This window comes from Aythya marila (assembly GCF_965140915.1).
Source record: "Aythya marila genome assembly, chromosome: 12".
NCBI classification, from domain to species: Eukaryota; Metazoa; Chordata; class Aves; order Anseriformes; family Anatidae; genus Aythya; species Aythya marila.
In genome coordinates, this window is record NC_139053.1 from 9,390,489 (window position 1) to 9,411,522 (window position 21,034).

Consider the following 21,034-nt stretch of genomic DNA (forward strand, 5'->3'; position numbering starts at 1 on the left):
CCAAGGGACCACGGAGCCAAACATGCAGGTGGACTGTGGCTCAAGAACTTAAAGGAGTAGTTGCTTACCAGTTCCTACACTTCCCAGGCCTTTGTTTGGCAGGTCAGCAGTTGTGCTGAAATTGGGCATTTTAAAGTTGGAATCATTTTCTTACGGTATTGAAACTCCTAGCTTGTTCTCCCCTCCTGGTTAGAATACAGTGAATTATCAGTAACCAGTTTTACCCCAATTTGGTGGGGTTTCTCTGCCACTTCACCAAACCGTATGCAGAGCTTCTTGGCTTGTCCTACTGGCTCCTAACACTGGCTGTGCAGAAGCTCAAAGGTCTCTCTGGTTCTGTACTAATGCTGCTGTACATGGCTAGTTCTCTTCCGGCCTTAGGAACTGCTAGGTTGGTGTAAGAAAGTTGAAGGTAGAGAGGACTCGGCCAAGATCCCAACCTGCATTACAGGAAGTTAATTTCCTACCTACAGGCTGGTAGGATAGAGGCAACTACATCTCATATCCTCTTACCAGGTAAGGATCCTGCAGCTGGTACTGTCAAATACTGCTGGTGTCACTCCACGGAGATTATTGGGGTCCTTGCCAGCAGAGACTCTGGGTAGAATGTACTCAGGTTGATGAACTTAAGGCTTTCTGTTCACTGTGTGCATAGTTTGAAGCGTAGCCTGCTGTGTGAAGAGCCAAGCCTGGGACTCTGAACAGCCACTGCCTTGTACCACTGTAAAAGGGGTGGGGGGAAGCACCCTGGGTCATGTTAAAGCACCCTGCCCCCCAGCAGTGCAGTTCGGGATGTAGCTGACCTTTATACCCAGGGATACAGTCTGGGGTTTGCTGGTTTGCAGTAACAGCAGCAGCAAAGATCTCTTCTAGCTAGGGCTTTGCACTCTGCTGAATTAGACTGCACTGGGTAAGAAATGTTCCCTCAGAGCAGAGCCTGAGCTCAGGGACTGCATCAGCTGGAGTGCGGGTATCAAATATTTAACCTACAGCAGCTGCAGACCTGTGACCCTCCTACATGGGGTCTTCTCAAGCCCTTACAGGAGTACCTTTTACAGAGGTAAAAGAAAACATTCTGCCATACATAAAAAACAGAGATAGATGGGCTCGTACTTGTAAAATGCTTAGTGTTAAGAAATTGTGTGAAGAGTTGTTTGTTAGCATCCCTAGTCTGAACCTACCAGCTACATTTCTTTCTGCCCTGTTCACCTGGACAAGGCGCAGTTCTTGCTTTAAACCTGGGATGCTGAATGAGGGAATTCACTTTTTATTATGATGGTGTATGTCTGTCTCCCTTAAGCAACCATTGAACAAACAGATCTGGATTTTAAGTTCTCCAGAAAAAGACAGTAGTTGTGCTCCAGAGCTTTCCCTGAAAGATAAGGCCACCCAACAATGCTATTGTTGTGCAAGATTTTTTTTTTTTATCTATGTAGAGGTAGCTGAAAAGCCACAAACCGTGAGGAACAAGTGGGTCCATATTCAATCTTGGCATCCATTCTCGCTGCTGTAGAAGGGAAGGCTGAAGGCTGCCCTTCCCTCTACGAGCACAGTTGCAGGCAGTTCACTTCCAGGGGCAGTGAGGCTTTCAGCGTACCAGCTCTAGCAGCTGATGCAAGATCCTTTTCTGTCCATAGCGTACATGCAAAGCTTGCTGCTCCCTTTGACTCAGTTTCTCATAAGCTTCCTTTTTTAGCAAGTCCTGGTCTGCTTTCAGGTCTGACCTGTAGGACTCCAGGGTCAGCAGCACACTGTCATAAAGGAGTTTCTTGCAAGGGGCTTTAAGTCTGGAGAGAGCTTCGTTAGAAAGGGTGGAGCTTTCCTCTTCCTCACTGTCATCTTCCCAGCCATCCTGTTCCTTATACTCCTTGAATTCTTCTTCTGACATGCACAGCACCTGAAATGACCCAGGCAAAGAGACAGGTCAGTGGCACCGTGGGTGTGTCAGGCTTTCCTCCCCAGAGAACTGCAGTCTTAGGGCCACAGGGAGCAGGTGAATTGTTCCTTGGCTGCAGTACAAGTAAAACCAGCTCAGACAGCAGCCCTGCACATGGCAGGGGGCTTGGAACTAGATCATCTTTAAGATCCCTTCCATCCCAAACCATTTTATGATTCCATGATTAAAAGAGCTTCCAAATCGGAAACCTCAGCTGCTGCCTACAAAGCTAACAACCCTACAGAGCTGCTTGAGGGCAGGTGGCTGCTCCAGGGAAGGACGGTAACAGAGCCATGGGAAGCCTGGCAGATGGGCAGCTACACCCCTACCACTTCCCACACAGGACTATGGTAGAGATGAAAGACATGGACACTTGATGGCTCTTGAACAGAAGGCCATCGTTGCCATCTTTCTCCACTACATATACTTTCCCCGTAGCCCCATGTGCTGTCCATGTGCCTGAATCAGTCATAAAATTGATTAGAGACCCGCAGACACGTGCCTCGAACCAGCCAGCAATTAGCCACTGCCCAAAGCTCATCTTCAACACTGTACCCAAGTTAATTTATCTTAACCTTGCTCAAGTTTTGGTTCTACTGCTTATTTCCTCATTATTTCTAATTCACAGATGTGTGAAACAGCACAAAGCCACCTGCGAATTCCTTTCCCACAAAATATTAGGACCAAACTCCCTTCCCATGCCTGTCTGCCTTCATTTCACCCTTTCACATGCTGTTCAAGCAGCTGCAGTGTCCGTGCTGTTCCTAGCGTAGCTCTGACCACCTGGCAACCACATAGTGGTGCTTACCTTCAGGGTCACAGACAGCTCTTCCTCTGTCAGCACCTCATCCCAGCCAACCACAAAGGCGCCTTCCTCCCCCACCATCTCCAGCTGGCACAAGAAGTCCCACTGCTCCGAGACCAGTTGCCGCTGTGCTTCGTTTTTGGCACCTGTTTGGAAGGTGGCAGAGCTGCAACAGCCTCTGCAACTCACTTTGCAGTGGTGGGGAAGGGGAAACAGGAGGCAGCAAAAGGCACAGCCCCAGCTCTCGAAATGCTACAGAACAGCCTCATTTTCCCTTTATCCTCGAGCCCCATTTCATTACATCACTATTTACCAGGAGCCACCCCTGCTCCATCCCTTTCCCCCCGTGCCACTCACGCTGCATCGCTGCCCTGCGCACCGTCACCATCTGGATGTCAGCAGTGTCATTGGTGTTGCCCGGATAGGGCTCCGCGAAGCCGTACATGTGCAGGAGCTGCCAGTTGGCCATCTGCCCGTAGGTGTTGAAGATCTCTTGCCCTTTGCTGATGGGCCGTGTTGTCACCATGCGCAAACACTTCTGCAAGCAGAGAGGGGAGAGGTTCAGAGGCAGCTGTAAGCAATCCTACCAGTTGTGAAGGGGGTGGTTCTTGAGCACAGGTGTTGGGTTTTCCTTCAGCAGTGACGTTCCCAGGAAAATGACTCAGGTATGTGCAATCTCTTACCTATAATCTTAGGGAAAAAGCTACCTTGTGTGCACAATAGCAGGCAACGAGAAAAACAAGCTTCAGCTCCTGTCCTACAGCAAAAGTGTCTTCAGAGAGGCTCAGCTGACCCTAAGGTTGTCCTGGCTAAGGCAAGGCAAGCAGCAGCTGCCTATGTCAAGGAAAATAGTTTCCTCTTTCTGAGGGAGCTGCCCTGGCAGGTGAGTAGTGCTGCTGTGGAGTCAGTGAGCAAACCTTGCACGAACAAAGCCTCAGCTCTGGGATGGGGCCCAGTACAAGAGCTTCCCACTCACAGGAGCATATTCCAGGTTGGCGTTGTGGTTGGCCACGTGATTCAAAATATCTGCTACGGGTACCATCATGGGAGGATTGGGTCCCTTCTCATCTTCATCTTCCTCGTCCAAAGGTTCCTGAAAACTAAGACAAGGGACATGAAGACAGGCCTATTTTACATCTTGCAATACAGGGATTTGGCTTACCATTGCACTCCTGTGCACTTGCAACCTTTTAAATAATGCAGCCTGTGATCATTCACCATCCCCTCATCCTACAATTTGCTTTTTGCCTCCTCTGTCAGCACAAAGCCCTCCCTCCTCACCTGTAAGCCATGACAAACGCCACCAGCTGCTTGTACAACTCCAGTGTGTGCACCTTGGGGTCAAAGACGTCAGGGTGGGCCTGCATGAAAGGCAGGACGATGGAGCTGTACTCCAGGTGGATGTTAGCCAGGTCCTTGTCCACTGCTTCGGGGATGCCAGTGCCCTGCAGCAGCCTGCTCCTTTCTTCTTCAGGCCTGGTGCAAAGAAAAGAGCAGCTTCAGCAAGAAAGGTCTGCAAACTCCTTCCCCTAAAGGAAAGGGAATTGATAAAGGAAAGGGAATTAAGCTTCCCCCTGCTCTCTGGATTTTTGATTGCTGTTACAGGTAGGGTCTGGAGCATCCCTCAGGCTCTTGGCACAGGGCTAAATGAGTGGAGATGGAGTCTCCCAGCAGCACCACCTCCACCCCTAAGGCTGTGGGGCCGAATCCCCATCACTGCACTGTCCCAAGGGGCCACCCCACATCCCCCTGTGCCCCCTTACCAGAACATGGGGTGATCCAAGCTCCTGAAGTCCTCCCAGAGAGCAAAATAGGGCCTCCACGGGGAGCTGCTGGCCGTGTACTCGTAGAGCAGGGCCAGCAGGAGCGGCACCCACCCGGACTGGCTCTGCAGAGCATCCTGAGCTATGCACAGAGCGATGACAGAGAAAATAAAGCAGATTAAAGGCAAATTTCATCCATTTGCTCTGCCCACAAGCCCCCCGGGAGCCTGCTTAGAACCGGGGGGGGGGGGGGACAGACTCATACTGCGGGCAGGACCAGCACCCCGGGGACACTTTGGGGACACCCTGGGGACACTTTAGGGAGACTCTGGGGACACTTTGGGCCCCTCCCCGGTGCTCACCGTCCCTCAGCAGCCCGCGGATGCCGCAGGTGTGCTGGGAGAGCAGCGCGGGGCGCGGCACGGCCACCAGCAGCTCCCCCGCCGCCAGCTCCTCGCCGGCCACCAGCCCGTAGCCCGACACCGTGCCCTGCCGGCTCAGGCGCACCTGCGGCGAGAGGAGACCCGTCAGCAGGGCAGGGGACACCCCCGACACCCCCAATGTCCCCCCTCCCGGTCCCCTCAGGCCGCACCTTGGGGCTCAGCCTCACGCCGGCCGCCCCGCACCACGCCACGAAAGCCGCCGCGGGGTCGCCGCCCGCCGCCATCTCGCTGCCGCCTCACGGCCCCGCGACGGTGGCTGCCGAGGGCCCGAAAGGGCGGCGGGGAGGGAGCGCCGCCTCCTCACAGCGCCCCCCTCCTTTTTCTCTCCTCAAATCCTCCCTTCAAATCTCCTCGGGGAGGCAATTAGCTGCTTAATGAGGGCGGCTCGATGAGAAGCGTGAGGCAAAAACGGAGCGCGCGGCCATGGCGCCGGGCTGCCCTCATGGCTTCCCCTCATGGCTTCCCCTCAGTGCCTCCCCTCAGCGCCTCCTCTCCCTAAAAGCAGGGAGGCTTCAGGCTCTCCAGCACCTCACGCCCCTTCCCTGGGCTCCCTGAGGTGCCCATGTCCACCCATGTCCAGCCCAGCACCCAGCTGTGGGCATACAGAGGAACATTTCAGAGAGCAAAATGGGCAATGTGGGACGTGGGCACTGCTTTGGGTCTCTGCAAAACCATTGCTGCGACTCGGAGTCGAACCGAGGTCGCTGCGGCCACAGCGCAGAGCACTGACCGCTGGGCGAGCACAGCAACTTGGGTTGTGCTCACCCCGTCTCCCTCAGGGGTCCCATGGCTGCCCTCAGGCATCCCGCGGTGTCCCGGGACAGGGGCAGGGAGAGGGGCTCTGGGGGCAGCCTGGTGGGAGCAGCGAGTCCCCACCTCATCCCCCTGGTGGCACAGGGACACGGGGGGCTCATGGGGCTGTTCTGAGCATCACCCAAAATTATAAATGTGAGCCTGGATAGCTCAGTTGGGAGAGCATCAGACTTTTAATCTGAGGGTCCAGGGTTCAAGCCCCTGTTCAGGCGAAAGCTTTATCCTTTAGGCGTGAGCAAGGGGAGCCCGAGGGCTGGGGTGGCTGCAGCCTGCCCCATGCACCCTCTCCTGCCTCTTTTCCCATGGACACGGGGTCTGCTTTGCCTGTCTGTCTGTCCATCCACCACCCAACCCACACCATAACCTCCTCCTCTTCCTATAAGACCCCCCACCCGCAGAAAGAAGAGGCAACCGCATCAAACCCGAAGCGTGGTTTATTGGACCGATGAACTTTGCTTCCCAGCGGCTCCCATCCCTTCAGCGCGCAGCGGGCCGGGCGCCCGCCTCCCTCGTCATTCATTTCTTGCCAGCAAGAAAACAAAGAGGTAATAAATAGGAAGCGCATCTGGGGTGAGGGGGGGACAGGCTGGGGGGGCAGGCAGGACAGCCTGGCCCTGGGGCTACAGTCCCAGGGTTGCTCAGGCTCTGGGGGGGGGGAATATAGCCATCTTTATTTAATTACATTAAAATAGACTATTTAAAAAAACTCTTTCTAGTAGTTAAAAAAATGTCGTTGTCCACCCATCCCTGAGCACGGGGTGCTGGGGACAGCGGGGAGGGCAGGGACCCCAGCCCAGCTCCCCCCCCTCCTCCATGTGCCCAGCCGGCCCCGCGGCAGGGAGGTGGCCGATGGGGGTGATATGGGGGCGAGCGGGGTGGAAGCAGTGCAGCAGCACCGGGGGGCTGCGGGGGGACGCACACAGCCCCTGCCCGGGGCTAAATGACGTGGCAGCAGTTGAACTGCCCCAGGGACAGGAGGCTCTCCTTGGAGCTGGGCCGGATCTTGAAGGCCAGGGCTTTCTCGCACAGGGGGAACTGCAGGAGCCGGTCCCGCAGGCTGCCGCTCTTGCCCTTCCCCGGGTCCAGCTTTATCACGTTCTCCACACCCACCTCAGTGCCCCCCAGACCCGAGCTCTCCACCGCCCGCCGGGCCTGGATGTGGGGGCTGCTGAGGGCCCCCTGGCATTTGTCCGTGGGGTCTGGGGATGGCGGCAGGACGGGCCCCCTTTCCTGGGGGCTCCCCACGTCCTCCTCCCTCCCCTTGGGGGGCTCCAGGGGCCCCGGGGCTCCTCGCCCGCCTCCGATGGCACCCGGGCGCCCGCCCCAGCCCCCCGGCTCGGCCCCCCAGCCCGGCACCTCCCCGCGGCACGACAGCCGGCGGGCCCCGGCGCGGAGGAAATCTCGCATCTGCTCCTGGTTCAGCGAGCTGCTCTTCCTCTCCATCACGGCGGGCCTGCCCTCCTCCTCCTCCTCTTCCTCCTCCTCCTCGCAGATCTGCTGCAGGGCCGGGGCGCTCTTGGTGATGGCGGTGTCGATGGCAGGGGCCTTCAGCAGCACCCGGGGGGGCTGGCGGAGGCCGCGGCCGCTGTCACCACTGTCCCCGCAGGCGGACAGAGAGGGTGGCTGGGGGCTGCTGGGTGCCTCCGTGAAGGGCTGAAGGCCACCGCTGCCATCCACGGGGCTGAACGTGTCCGAGAGGTCGGTCCTGAGAGCGGGGAGGAGCGGAGGAGTCAGCACCCAGCGTGGGATGCCGGGGGGGGGGACGGGGAGGCGGCGGGGGCTCACCTGCTCTGCACCTGCTTGGCCAGGTCGTAGAGGAGGCTCCGGCGGCGGCCCTGCTCCTCCTGCTTCTCCCGCAGCATCCTCTCCGCCAGCAAGAAGTAGGTGGCCGTGATGTGGTTGTAGCGGTCGGCCTCCAGCGCCCTGCGTGACACGGGGAGGGCTGAACGTCAGCGCCCGAGGGATGCAGTGCTCCCAGGGGCGACCCTGGGGGTCTCCAACCTCTTTCCCCAGCGCTCTGTCCCGGCTGCAGAGGTGCCCCACACTCACTCCTGGATGGTGTCCCGGTCGGCGATGTGCCCGCACGTCATGGCCTGGATGATGATCTCGTGCTCCTCCCGGGACACGCGCTTGTGCGAGGTGAGGGGCAGCAGGGAGCGGCTGGCGGGGGACGGGTCCACCCCCTGCAGCCACGCGTGGCCCTCGATCTGCTCCAGGGAGGCTCGCTGCCGGGGGTCCCGCTGCAGCATCCTGGAGATGAGGCTGCCCGGGGAAGGGAGCGACACCAGGAACCTCCATCAGAGCATGGCCGGGAGCTTTCCCCCAATCCCCAACCCGATCCTGGGGCACCCACGGGGATGGGGACACCCGTGGGGACACCCACGGGGACGGGGACAGCCGCCCCGGGGTTACAGAGCGGGGAGAGGTGCCTACTCGGAGCACTGCGCCGAGACGTGCGGGGGCACGGTGTAGCGGCAGTCCATGATCATGGTGAGCGTCTCGCTGTCGTTGGCCTCCTGGAAGGGCGGCTGCCCGCACACCAGCATGTAGAGGATGACGCCCAGGCTCCAGATGTCTGCAAGAGGAAGAGGAAGAGGAGGAGGAGGAGGTTCAGCAACCCCAGCCAGCATGACCGCCGTGCCCAGGCTGACGTCCCCCAGCATCGCTGAGGACCCCCAAGGAGAGCCCAGGTACCCCCCAGCAGGTTCCAGCAGGGCGCAGGTCCCTTGGGGTGCTGCTCCAGGTCCTGCCCCATGGCAGGTGCCACCAACACGGGGAAGGACCTTGCCTATCCCATATCCAAGCAAGTCCCCAGGGACTTCACAGAAGAGGTGGTGGTCAGGGCGTGAAGGCCACCTGCTCTGTCACCTCCTCATCCCTGTTTTTCATCATCTGCACTCAGCCCAGCTCAGCCATGCCCTTACACAGGTCCCAACTGGATCCCAGCACTGGGATGTGCTGGAGGGGACACCCCAAAAACACCGGGGACAGCTGGGACCAGGGGCTGCGTGACCCCAACAGCTCCGGGCAGCCCCGAGACCACCCCCTGGGGTCTTGGTCTGAGCACACCCAGCGGGAAGGCTCTGGCTGGCGGTGGCAGGATCCAGCCACGGCAGGGATCAGCACCCTTTAGCAGCCATCACAGCACCACGGCCTCGTCCCTGTCACCCAGAGCCACCTGTGGGCCACCTGCCCAAGCACTGGGTGCCCATAATCCATCCGGGACCCCTAGGGACAGGGCTCCAGCACGCACCCACAGCCCACAGCTGCACAAACCCCTCTGGAGGGGGTCCCCAAAGCGGGGTGGCACTGTCACCACAGCTCCCCGCTGCCCTACAGGCTGCAGCAGCCCCGAGCTGTTCTCTCCCAGCTGCGCGGGCACCAGCCCAAACGGGCTCGCTGCCCTCCTCTGGGGACAGGGCCAGGGCCAGCCCCGCCGCCAGCCGCAGCAGTCATCTTCACGTGCCTCCCTGTGACTGCCACACGGACCCGCGGCAGGAACGCGCCCGTGCAGCGCTCCCGCCCCCCGCGGCAGCTCGGAGACTGATTTTCTTGCTATTGCAGAACCGTTTTATTTTTAGGATGCTGAGCACAGGCCCGGGGCTCTCTGCTAATACCTTCAGCTCCTTAAGTGCCCGCATTTTTACATTTCTCATCTGCGCCGGCTTTCTCGCTTGATTTGCTTTTGCAGAGCTAGGCATTCGTGCTTCCATCTCCCCTCCGAGCCCTGCCAGCTCCCGCTTTAGGATCCTTCCCCCTCCGTGCTGAAACCGGGCCGTTGCCTTTAAGAGCTCCAGCGCTTTGTTTTGCTCAATCCTCCTGCCCCAAATTCCAGCGGAGCTGGCGCGGCTCCCGGCCCTGCCTCTCCTCCCACGTCCCCGCTGTCCCCGTGGGGCCTCCCCGCGCCCCGGGACGGGCCCCGAACCCCGGCAGGAAGCTCCAGCAGGGCGGGGGCCGAGCAGAGGAAACTTTCCGAGCTGCAGGCAGCAGCATCCCGAGCAGGTTTCCTTCCGGCACTGAGTTGCCTCCGGCTTGGAGCTGCACCGGGTCAGCCTCACCCAGCCTCCTGCTGTGGCCGAGCATCCCAGTGCAGGATTTGTCCCCCGAGGATGCCCAAAACGCCACGGGAAGGGGGAGCACAAGCAGAGCGAGCCCGTTCACACCCGTACACCACATCCTGGCAGGGCAACGAGCACACACACGAGGGAGGCACGAGCTCGGGGTGGGCATCACCCGCTCGCTGCGCCCTTACCCACGGCCGGCGCGTCGTACTCATCCCCCAGCAGGATCTCCGGCGCCGAGTACGCCAGCGAGCCGCAGCTGGTGGTGAGCATCTTGCCGGGCTGGAAGCGGTTGCTGAAGCCAAAGTCCGTGAGCTTGACCACCCCTTGCTCCTGGAAGAAGACGACGTTCTCGGGCTTGAGGTCGCGGTGCACCACGTGCAGCTTGTGGCAGTAGGAGATGGCGTGGACGATCTGGGCGAAGTAGTGCTTGGCGCGGCCCTCGGCCAGCCCGCCCTCGTGCCGCATGATGTGGTCGAACATGTCGCCGCCGTCGCCCAGCTCCAGGATGAGGTAGAGCTTGGAGTGGGTGTCGATCACCTCGTAGAGGCGCACCACGTTGGGGTGCTGCACCAGCTTCATGCAGCGCACCTCCTGCAGCAGCTGCCCCGCCGCCTCGCCCGCCAGCTTGCTCTTGTCGATCACCTTGACGGCCACGCGCTGCCCGGTGAAGACGTGGCGCGCCAGCTTCACCACCGCAAAGTGCCCCTTGCCCAGCGTGCGCTCCAGGTCGTACAGCCCCGCGATCTTCCCCTCGGCCATGGCGGCGTCAGGCAGAAAACAGGCATGGGGCGCTGTAGGGCCACGGGGGGGGTGCTGAGCGGACCGGGCACCCCCTCTGACTTTGGGGTTGGTGGAGACCCAGCACCGATGGTGTTGCACCCCCGTAGTCTGGCCCACAGCACCCCAGGCACCACAAGGAGCCCACCTCCGGTCTCTCAGTACCCCAGTAACCCCCTTCCCTTCGAGCACCCCAACCTCCACATCCCCAGCACCCTGAAACCCCAAATTCCAGGCCCTCATTACCCCATGACCCCAGGCACCCCAACAATCCCCAACCCTCAGCATCCCAGTCCCCTGGGCATCCCAGTAACCCCACAACCCTGGGCACACCAGTATCCCCCTGGTTCCCATCCCCTTGGGCACCCCAATACCCCAACCTCCAGTCACCCCAATACCACCAATTCCCATTCCCAACACACCAACCTCCCCATTCCTCAGCACCCCAATATCCCAACCTCCAGTATCCCACTAACCTGGGCACCCCAATATCCCCTGGTCCCCAGCACCCCAACCTCCAGCCCTCCCAGCACCCCAAAACCCTGGGCACCCCAATTCCCAGTCCTCTAGGCACCCCAAAACCCTACTTCCAGCCCTCAGCACCCCAATACTCCACAACCTCCACCCCCCCAGCCCCATGTGTACCCCAAAACCCCACTCCCAGGCCCCCAACACTCCCCCAGCCCCCTGCACACTCCAACATCCCACTCCCAGCTCCCTGGGTACCCCAAAACCTCACTGCCAGACCCTGTACACCCTAACACCCCACATCCACACCCTTGTGCACCCCAAAACCCCACTCCCAGCACTCCACTCCTTGCCCCCTGCATACCCCAACACCCTACACCCAGACCCTTATGCACCCCACAACCCAACTGAGACCCCTGTGCACCCCAGCACCCCACTCCCAGCTCCATGAGCACCCCAAAACCTCACTCCCAGCCCTCCAACACCCCAAAACCTCATTCCCAGCCCCCTGTGCACCCTAACATCCCACTCCCAGCCCCTTTTGCACCCCAAAACCCCACTCTGAGACCCCAGTGCATCCCAAAACCTCACTTCCAGCCGCCCGTGTACCCCAAAACCCCCCTCCAAGACCCCTGTGCACCCCAAAACCACACTTCAAGACCCCAGTGCACCCCAAAACCTCACTCCCAGCCCCCTGTGCATCCTAACATCCCACTCCCAGACCCTTTTGCACCCCAAAACCCCACTCTGAGACCCCAGTGCACCCCAAAACCCCACTCCCAGCCCCTTTTGCACCCCAAAACCCCACTCCCAGACCCCTGCAGACCCCAAAACCCCACTCTGAGCCCCCTGCGCACCCCAAAACCCCCCTCCCAGCCCCTTTCGCACCCCAACACCCCCCTCCCAGCCCCCAGTGCACCCCCAAACCCCCTTCCCATTCCCCCCCCCGCCTCTCACCGCCCGCCGGAGCTCGGGGCCGCGGGGCTGCTGCGTCCCGGCGGCGCGCCCGCCCCGCTGACGTCACGCGGCGCGGGGGCGCGCCTTAAAGGGCCCCGGCCCCGAGCTGAGGCCGGGCGCAGCTCAGCGCACCCAGCACGGGGGGGGGGGGAGGGATGGGATGCGGGGGTCCTGCGGAGTGGGGGGGGGGACCCGGAGCCCGGGGCCGTTCCTGGAAGCGGCTCGTTTAGCTAATTAGGGGCCGGGGGGCTAAAAAAAGCTCCGGCAGATGAAAAAGCTCTCAGCGCCGCTCCGCTAATGCCTTCCCAGAAGCCCTCCGAGCGCGGCCCTAATGAGCCAGACCCTAACGAGCCGGGCATTAATGAGCGGGACCCTAATGAGCCAGGCTGAGCCCGCTCGGGGTTGGCGTCACCGCTCGCTGCTCCCTCCCCTGGGAGCCAGACCCCGCTGGGGTGTAGGGGCATGGGGCACTCGGTGCCCACCAGGAGTGGGAAGGGGCACGGGGGGCCTGCACCCTGTGTGTGGGGTGTGGGGGACCCCACAGTGCGGCTGGGGACACCCCAGCGGGGTGAGAGGCTGCCCAGGGGCAGAGGTGCTGCCTCCACGCGTGCCCAGCTCACGCCAGGCTTTGCTGCAGCTTCCTTTGGCTTTGGGAGCAGTGCTTGAATGTCCCGGCACCCAGAGGCTCGAGGAGCCACGATGGGGCCGTGGAAGATGCCGTCGGGGCTGGAGGCTGCTGCTGGTCGTCCTCGCCGTGGCGGAGAGCAGCCCCGGGTGTGCAGGGAGCTCGGAGGTGCCACAGGTTGTGGAAGGGATCGAGGAAGGAGAGGTGCTGCTAGCACAGATGGGAGCCCCGAGGCCCCGCAGACGGGGAGCGGAGGCTGCAAATGGGCTCTGCGCCGTGGCTGGGTTCATGCCAGGAGCTAGGGACGGGCAATTTGACCCTCAAAAAGCAGCAGAGAGCTCTGGGTGCCTCGGGAGAGCAGCGCTGATGTTTGATCCCTTCTCCAAAGCACGGCGAGGGATGATGGAGCAAGGCCGGGCACAACCGGAGGCTCCTCTGGCACAGACGTGGCACCCCCTGGCTCCTCCGGCACGGGGCAGCCGGGACCTCGCACCCCTGGGTGGCCACCCCCGGATTTTGGGGCAGGTGGGGCTGAGCTCCTCGCCGTAGCCCCACGCAGGAGCCCCCCCTCCCACGCACCGCCCGCCTCCCCGGCCAGCCGGAGCCCCGTTTCCAGAGCAGCCCACATCCCCGCTGGTTAGCGGAGTGACGCGGCCGCGGCACTTAATTAGCAGGGAGCCGATATAAATTCCCGTAAGCATGTGGGGAGGGCGTCGAGGCAGAGAGCGAGCCCGGCGGAGCAACGCGCCCGGAGCCCCTCTGTGCCCGGAGGAGGTCGGTGGGGTTCTGCCCCGGGGAAGGGTCTGGGGAATGGGGCTGGGCTGTGGGGGTCCCGTGGCACAGCGTGGGGTGGTTTTATGGGGTGAGGAGGGGTCTGTGGGTCCGGGCTGCCAGGCTGGAGCCCCTGAGCAGCTTTTTGGCCTGGCCAAAGGAGCAGGAACTGGGTGTCACGGGGCTGGGTGGGACAGGGTTGCCACTCCTGGGTCCCTTTTTTTGGCTCCCCGCGTGGTTTTCAGGCTGCTGAAGCTCGCAGCCCTGTCCTGCATTGGGAGAGGAAAATCTGGATTCCCTCACGGGCAGGGAGCCCTGCACTGGGGGCAGGGGGAAACCACAGGCTGGTCCCACCTGGGGACATCAGATGATGGCAACTGAGCTCCAGGCAGCTTGGCCAGGCAAAGGAGGCTGCACCCAAACACTCGGTGCTCAGCAGCCGTCCGGCTGAGCCTCTGTGGGTTATTGGGGTAACCGCATGGCTCGGAGGTGCCCGAAAGGGACTTTGCAGTGACATCCAGATCGTGGAGTCCCAGGGCCTTTGGGGACGTTTCCATCACCGCGGCCCTGGGTGCAACGCCACGTGCAGTGCAGGAGGCTGCAGCCACGCCAAGTTGCTCCTGTCCACGCACCAAGCTCCTGCCCGGAGCGTTGCAAACCTGTCCCTAAGGCTGGGCACGAACCACGGCTCGAGGGCTGGCGCCTGGAGAGCCCCCCAGCGATGTGATGAAGCCCAGACGCAGCCCGGGCTGGAAGGATCAGCTTCTGGCCTTTAAAACCAGCGGCATTTCTGTGCTCTGTGAGCCTAAGTGTTAGCAGGAGCTTCGTGGGACTCGTTTTGGCCGCAGCCTGTGCACTGGCAGGCAGGCACGTGTGGCCTTGGGGTGGTGTGGGAGATGGGCAGGGAGACCCTGAGCCTCCACAAACAGCTGGAGTCCCACCGCCGGGAGGCAGAACCAGCTTCGGATTGCTTTGGGTGCTCCCATCTGAAGTCTGGTGGTGGGGGCAAAGCATCAGACCTCACAGCTCTCCCTCTTCGTCTTGCTCTTGAACTCGGGTGCCACCCATAGGGGCACCTTTGGCCAGCACCCCTGGCCAGCACCGTGTCCCTCGGTTACCTGGGCGGTGGCGGTGGGGACCAGGCTGACGCTGGCCCCGTCCCCTCCACGCAGGTCACCCCAGGACCATGCTGAACGTGCTGCTGCTGTGCTACGGGCTGCTGCAGGGCATCCAGGCCATCCTCACCTCGGACCTCAGCCACAGCCACCTGCAGAAGATGAGCACCGGGCTGTACGGGGCAGACAGAGCCCGCTACCCCAGCCTGCTGCGGAAAGTCAAGGAGGTGGCGGTGGAGCCTGCAGGTGAGTCCTGCACTCCCCGACCCTTGCTGGCATGCCCGGGCCCCCAAAATGCAAGAGGGGAGCCCCCCCTGCAGTGCCAGTGTGCAGCCTCTCTCTGTTTTGCAGGAGCTCTTCCCAGGACGGAGTTTGATCAGATGGCCCTGGAGGTCCAAGAAGCTGATGGTGACCTCCTGCAGAAAAGCAGTGTGCTGGAACCGCAGGTACTGCTCCGTGACCTTGTGTTTCCCTTAAAAAAATAAAAAATAAAAAAGGACCAGGGCTGCTTTGAGTCACACCAGGCTTCTCCACACCCTAGTGGTCGGGGTGGTTTGGAGCAAACCCTAAACGTGGTCTGGGAAGGGAGCATCCCTTCGCTGTCCGCTGAGGAGCGTGGACATGCTGGGATTTGGGAAGCTGGACATCACGGGGCTGGGAAAGCCGTTCCTTTGGGGTCAGCCTTCCAGGGATGCTGCTGCAGGGGCTGGGAGGGGAAGCGGCTGGAGGAAGTTCTGGAGGCAGGCGAGGTTTCCCGGCCTAATTTCCTAAGAAAGTGTCGGAACTGAAACTTCCCACCACGCGTTTCCGTAATGAAAAATGGGCGTGAAACATCCTCTTCTGAAATGTCTCAAGCCAGACCAATTGTTCAGTAAAAATCAACGGGGACTGTGAGGACACCTCCAGCCAGAGGGAATGGGAGCAGGGAATCCACTGCTGAGGACTGTTAGGTCCTTTTAGAGCAAAACACGGACCCGTCCTTCCCCTTGGAGGGTCCAAGCGGGACCTGCTCCTGCTACACCCGACTCAAGGGGGTCATGGATCAACTGCTGAAGTGAAAAAAGGGTTCAGCACAAAGCCCCGAGTGTCTTCTCTTGGATATCTCTGGTTTTGGCAAGCCTTATTTTGTTTGAGATGGAGCTGCCTTGGGCTCCTGGCTCTCTCCAAAATGATTCTTCCTCACCAGCCAGCAGACCACAAACCCTCTCCCTCCTCATCTCTCTGGCAGGCGTCATCCACAGCCCTGCAGGCTCCGGGCCGAGAAGAGCGCTCTCCCCGCCGCTGCGTCCGCCTCCTGGAGTCCTGCCTGGGCCACCAGATCCCCTGCTGCGACCCCTGCGCCACCTGCTACTGCCGCTTCTTCAATGCTTTCTGCTACTGCAGGAAGATCAGCACCAATTTCCCCTGTGGCAAGAACTAGTGCCGCCGGGCTGCCCGCTCCTCGCCCCTTGGGGCTGCTACGGGCCTCTCCCCACGAGCCTCTTCCTCCGCAGCTCCAATAAAGCAGCCGATAGCAAACCCATTACTGAGCAAGACTGGGGCTGGTGTCCTGCTCAGGGTGACTGGGGTGGGCAGGGACCTCCTGGTGTCACCCGGTGCCACCCTGCTCCGGCAGGGCCACCCAGCGCCAAGCCCAGGTGGGTTTGGAGACCTCTGATGATGGAGACCTCGTGGCCCCTCTGGGTGATCTGTGCCTGCGCTCAGCCACCGGCATTGCACAGAAACACTTCCCGATGGGAAATGCCTCCCCACAGGGGGGGGCTCCGGTGTGATGTGTGGGGCTGTACTGGGGTGGGGGGCTGAGGATCCCCTCAGATTCCCCACAGGGTGCCTCAGGCTTCCCCCTGGGTCCCTTCAGGCTCCCCTCAGACTGTCCTCAGGCTCTCCCTGACTCCTGTCAGACTCTCCCTCAGACTCCTCTCAGAATCCCCCTCAGCCTCCCCTAAGGTCCCCTCAGGATCCCCCCTAAGGCTCCCTCTGACCCCCTCAACCTCTCCCTCAGGCCCCCCCTTAGGACTCCCCCTAAGATCCCCTCAGAATCCCCCCAGACTCCCCTCTAAGACTCCAATTACCCCTCAGTCTCCCCTTAATACTCCCCCTAAGACCCCCTCAGGCTCCCCTCTGACTCCCCATCAGCCTCAGTCTCCCCCAGACTCCTCTCAGAGTCCCCTCAGCCTCCCCCTAAGATCCCTTCAGAATCCCCCTCAGGCTCCCCTCAGACCCTCCCCTAAGACTCTCTCTGACCCCCCTCAGCCTCTCCCTTAGGACTCCCCCCAAGATCTACTCAGAATCCCCTCAGACTCCCCTCTAAGACTCCAATTCCCCTCAGTGTCCCTTTAATACTCCCCCTAAGACCTCCTCAGTCTCCTCTGCGACCCCCTCAGCCTCCCCCAGGGTCCCCTCAGGATCCCCTTTAAGACTCCCTCTGACCCCTCAGCCTCTCCCTCAGGCTCCCAATTAGGACTCCCCCCAAGATCCCCTCAGAATCCCCCCAGACTCCCCTCTAAGACTCCCATTACCTCTCAGTTTCCCCTCTACGACTCCAATTCCCCTCAGTCTCCCCTTAATACTCCCCCTAAGATCCCCTCAGGCTCCTCTGTGACTCCCCCTCAGCGTCCTCCTAAGACCCCCTCACGATCCCCTCATGATCCCCCTCAGACCCCCTGAGTCTCCTCTTAAAACTCCCCCTAAAACCCATTCAGCCTCCTCCCTGACTCCCCCTCAGCCTCCCCCATCCTCCCCTAACCCCCTCCCTCCCTCTCCTTTTCAAAATTCCCCCCAAACCTCCCCAAAACCCCCCTAATCCCCTCCCCTCCGCGCCAACCCCTCCCTCCCGCGCAGGGCCCGCCGGGCCGGTGAAGCGGGCGGGGCTGCGGCCGGCGTCAGGCGAGCGGCCGGGGGAAGGGGAAGGGGAGGGAAGGGAAGGGAAGGGAAAGGAAGGCGAAGAGAGGAAAGGAGGCGCTGCCGCCATGATGTCGTGTTGCCCCGAGCTCCACTTCAACGTGGACAACGGCTACCTGGAGGGGCTGGTGCGAGGCTTCAAGGCGGGCGTGCTGCGGCACGGCGACTACGTGAACCTGGTGCAGTGCGAGAGCCTGGAGGGTGAGCTATTGGGGGGGGGGGGGGTCGGGTCCTTGTTGTGTGTTTGCTTATTTATTTGTTTATGACGTTTTTATATGTATGTTTTTAAGTTTTTTGTGCCCAAAGCCTCGTCTAACCTTGCCTTCAGCACCCCCAGCCTCTCTGGGTGACCCGCTGCAGGGCCTCCCCCCGCCCTCAGAGTGAAGGATTTCCTCCTCATATCCGACCTAAATCTCCCCTCTTTCAGCCCAAGCCCGCTCCCCCTCGTCCTCTCGTCATCTACCCAAGCAAATTGTCCCTCTGCAGCCCTTTTATAAGCTCTCCGTGAGGTGTCCCCACAGCCTCCTCTTCCCCAGGGTGAACACCCCCACCTCCCTCAGCCTTCCCTCACGGCAGGGCTGCTCCAGCCCCTTGGTCACCTTCGAGTCCCTGCTCTGGACCTGCTCCCACAGCCCCACGTCCTCCTCGTGCTGGGGGCTCCAGCCCTGGACAGAATCACGGAATTGTCGAGGTTGGAAGAGACCTCGAGATCATCGAGTCATCGAGGACGCAGCGCTCCAGGTGGGGTCTCACAAGGGCAGAGCAGAGGGGGACAATCCCCTCTGTCCCCGGCTGCCCACCCCTTTTTTAATGCAGCCCAGGACATAATTGGCCTTCTGGGCTGCGAGCACACACTGCTGCCTCACAGCGAGCTTTTTGCCCACCAGAACCCCCAAATCCTTCTCTGCAGGGCTGCCCTCAATGAGTTCTTCTCCCAGCCTGTCCTCATGTCTGGGATTGCCCTGGTCCAGGTGCAGCACCTTGCACTTGGCCTTGTTGAACCTCATTAGGTTCTCGTGGGCCCAATTCTCCAGCTTGTCCAGGTCCTTTTCGATGCCATCCCTTCCTTCTGGTATACCGACTGCACCACTTGGTTGTGGCCATCCCACCCCAGCTGGTCGGTGCCATGCTGCTCTCTGTGCCATCGTTCCATCCTAGGTGCCAAGAGGATCTGCCTGTAACCCACAAACACCAATACCTGCTCCCTAGTGACACGGGTCGGAGACAGGCGTGTCTTTAGGTGTCAGTGGCACTGCAATGGTTGGATTTGCCCTAAACTTCTGAAAATGCCAGGCAACTGCTAGCAAGCTGGGGGTGAGTGTGGTGGTTTTTGCCCGCAGTGTGCCCTGGCAGCCAGGAGGGACAAATGTACCCTGGGGTGCACCAAGCACGGCATCGCTAGTTGGATGAGGGAAGGGATTGTCCCTCTGGTGCAGCCTTACCTCGAGCACTGTGTGCAGTTCTGGGCACCACAGCACAAAAAGGACGTGAAACTGTTGGAGAGTGTCCAGAGGAGGGCTGCAAAGATGGTGAAGGGCCTTGAGGGGAAGATGTACAAGGAGCAGCTGAGGTCGCTTGGTCTGTTCAGCCTGGAGAGGAGGAGGCTGAGGGGAGGCCTCATCATGGTCTACAACTTCCTCGCGAAGGGAAGTGGAGGGGCAGGCGCCGATCGGTTTTCTTTAGTGACCAGCGATAGGACCTGAGGGAATGGAGTCAAGATGCAACAGGGGAGGTTCAGGCTGGACATCAGGAAGAGGTTCTTCACCAAGAGGGTGGTCGCACACTGGAACAGGCTCCCCAGGGACGCAGTCACAGCACCGAGCCTGCTGGAGTTTGAGAACCCTTTGGACTGTGCTCTCAGTCCTATGGTCTGAATTGCTGGGTGGACCTGCGTGGTGCCAGGAGTTGGACTCGATGGTCCTGGTGGGTCCCTTCCAGCTCGGGGTACTCTCTGAAGTGTCAGCTCTGTCTTGGTCGCTGCCGAGTGATTCAGATCCAAGCTCAGCACCTGGGAGAGTCCTTGGCAGGTGGACTTTGGTTGTGTGTACCTGGAGCTGCTCACTCAGGCGTTAGACAACAGAATGGGAACGGAATGCTCTCGCTTGCTTCAGCCTTTGTGTACCTTAAAAGTATCTGTAATACCTTTATGTAGGGCAGAAGCTTATTTTCTGCAGACTGCTGCAAGCAAAGAGCTGCAGAGGAGCCTTTATTGTTCTTGCTGTGGAGCACAGGGCCCGAAGGAGTGTGACAGGAGGTATTCCTGTGGCCTTGCTAGTCAGCAGCCCGAAACTGTATCCCCGCAGACTAATTCCTCCTTGGGGTGTTTCTGTATTTTCAGCTTCTCCTTTTTCTCTCCCTTCTCTTTGCCTTCTAAACCCAGTTGCGTAAGCTTGGCTCCTCCTGTGGTGCCTTCTGCATTTGAAGTGGCTCAGGACAGTGTGATTATCACAGTGTCGTTATCATCCTGCCCCGATGGCTCTCTGCTGGCTGCTGTGCTCCTCGTCAAGCCTCATTCAGACCTCAAAGGCTGCTCTGAGCTGCTGCTGTTCTCGTTCCTCCTCTGCCTGGCTCCTGCAGAAGGCTTTCCTTCAAGGAACGTTGCTTGTGATCGCTTACGCAGGTCTGTGGTCAGACCATTTCTTTCCTCTGTCCCTGTAGCTACGATTTTCCTAGCACAGCACCGGTTTGCCGTGCTCTGTAGACTTCCAGGTGCGTTCTCTCTCGGCACTAAATCGAGGTAGGTGCTGGCTTGCCTTTCTGCGTGATCCTCTGCCATCCCTGCTCGTCTGATCGCGAAGTAAGCTGATTAAAACTCCTGCTGAGACTGCTTACTGCCATCTCATGGAGCTGTATAGCTCCCTGTGAGCAGGCAGGCTCCCACCTGGCTTTAAAAAGGGCTGGAAAACGTGACGAGAATCACCAGGAGAGCACAACGGCTGCTTTGGCTTATGCTTTTTCCGGAGCCCCTCAGCAACAACCTGTTTAATCCTCACTTTCAGCTCCAGGAGCCCTGGTTCTGGGGCTGTTCCCCAGCCGGAGGTCCTGGTGCGCTGCGTGCCCGTGCGAGATGCTCGGAGCTCGCTGCAGCCAGTTCCTGCTTCTGACACGAGGTGTCAGTGACGGGCTTGGAGCTGCTTCCCCGTTCCAGCTGTGTAAGCACACCTCTCTCCTGGATAACCAGGCTTAGGAGTCGCTGCGACTTCTCTTGTCGGGAGGATGCTGAGCTCCTAGAAGCTGAACATCCTGCTGGAGGTCTGGAGTTTGCTCTGGAGAACATCGTACCGTGGGTAGAGTCGCACAGCAGAGCTGCTGGAAGGAGTGGAGCTTGATCTAGGACAGGAATATCAGTTCCAGGCAGGCCTTGCTGTTGGTGTTCAGCCCTGCAGGCAGCGTACGGAGCTTGGGAAGCGAGCAAAAGGATTTTCTTTAGGAGCGGGAGTTCCTGCACCTTCTCGTCAGCGTTCCCTCCCCTCTCATTGCTTACCTTCCTCTGCTGGCTGAGGGCAATGGGGCTGGGACGCAGGCAGCTGGGCAGTGGCAGGGGCTTCTTTTGGGCTTGGTGTGAGCCAGCTGAGCCTCAGAGGTGCCTTTGGGAG

At 60.3% G+C, this 21,034-nt stretch overlaps 4 protein-coding genes across 4 annotated transcripts in view; 2 read left to right on the forward strand and 2 right to left on the reverse strand.

Annotated features, from left to right (window-relative positions):
• Positions 1 to 1,137: 1,137 nt before the first annotated feature.
• SETD6 (SET domain containing 6, protein lysine methyltransferase) lies at positions 1,138 to 5,682 on the reverse strand. The gene is made up of 8 exons (XM_082770171.1): positions 5,097 to 5,682; positions 4,867 to 5,011; positions 4,505 to 4,646; positions 4,023 to 4,217; positions 3,718 to 3,841; positions 3,099 to 3,279; positions 2,745 to 2,887; positions 1,138 to 1,897 (listed from the first exon to the last, which is right to left on the reverse strand). Exons 1-8 carry the CDS (start codon positions 5,169 to 5,171, stop codon positions 1,589 to 1,591), a joined length of 1,314 nt encoding a protein of 437 aa, XP_082626297.1. The 5' UTR covers positions 5,172 to 5,682; the 3' UTR covers positions 1,138 to 1,588.
• Positions 5,683 to 6,176: 494 nt separating this feature from the next.
• On the reverse strand, positions 6,177 to 12,060 carry LOC309882843 (SNF-related serine/threonine-protein kinase-like). Its single transcript, XM_082770323.1, has 6 exons — positions 12,027 to 12,060; positions 10,013 to 10,615; positions 8,194 to 8,335; positions 7,810 to 8,022; positions 7,546 to 7,683; positions 6,177 to 7,465 (listed from the first exon to the last, which is right to left on the reverse strand). Exons 2-6 carry the CDS (start codon positions 10,581 to 10,583, stop codon positions 6,697 to 6,699), a joined length of 1,833 nt encoding a protein of 610 aa, XP_082626449.1. The 5' UTR covers positions 10,584 to 10,615; positions 12,027 to 12,060; the 3' UTR covers positions 6,177 to 6,696.
• A 564-nt stretch (positions 12,061 to 12,624) lies between these two features.
• Positions 12,625 to 16,027, forward strand: AGRP (agouti related neuropeptide). Its single transcript, XM_082770341.1, has 4 exons — positions 12,625 to 13,425; positions 14,595 to 14,783; positions 14,889 to 14,983; positions 15,766 to 16,027. The coding sequence occupies exons 2-4, from the start codon at positions 14,609 to 14,611 to the stop codon at positions 15,955 to 15,957; spliced, it is 462 nt and encodes a 153-aa protein (XP_082626467.1). The 5' UTR covers positions 12,625 to 13,425; positions 14,595 to 14,608; the 3' UTR covers positions 15,958 to 16,027.
• A 1,428-nt stretch (positions 16,028 to 17,455) lies between these two features.
• The window catches only part of ATP6V0D1 (ATPase H+ transporting V0 subunit d1), a 33,367-nt gene continuing 29,788 nt past the window's right edge, over positions 17,456 to 21,034 (forward strand). Inside the window, exon 1 of the mRNA XM_082769999.1 lies at positions 17,456 to 17,639. Coding sequence (XP_082626125.1) covers positions 17,507 to 17,639 — 133 coding nt within the window. The 5' untranslated portion in view covers positions 17,456 to 17,506. The remainder of the gene's footprint in view (positions 17,640 to 21,034) is intronic.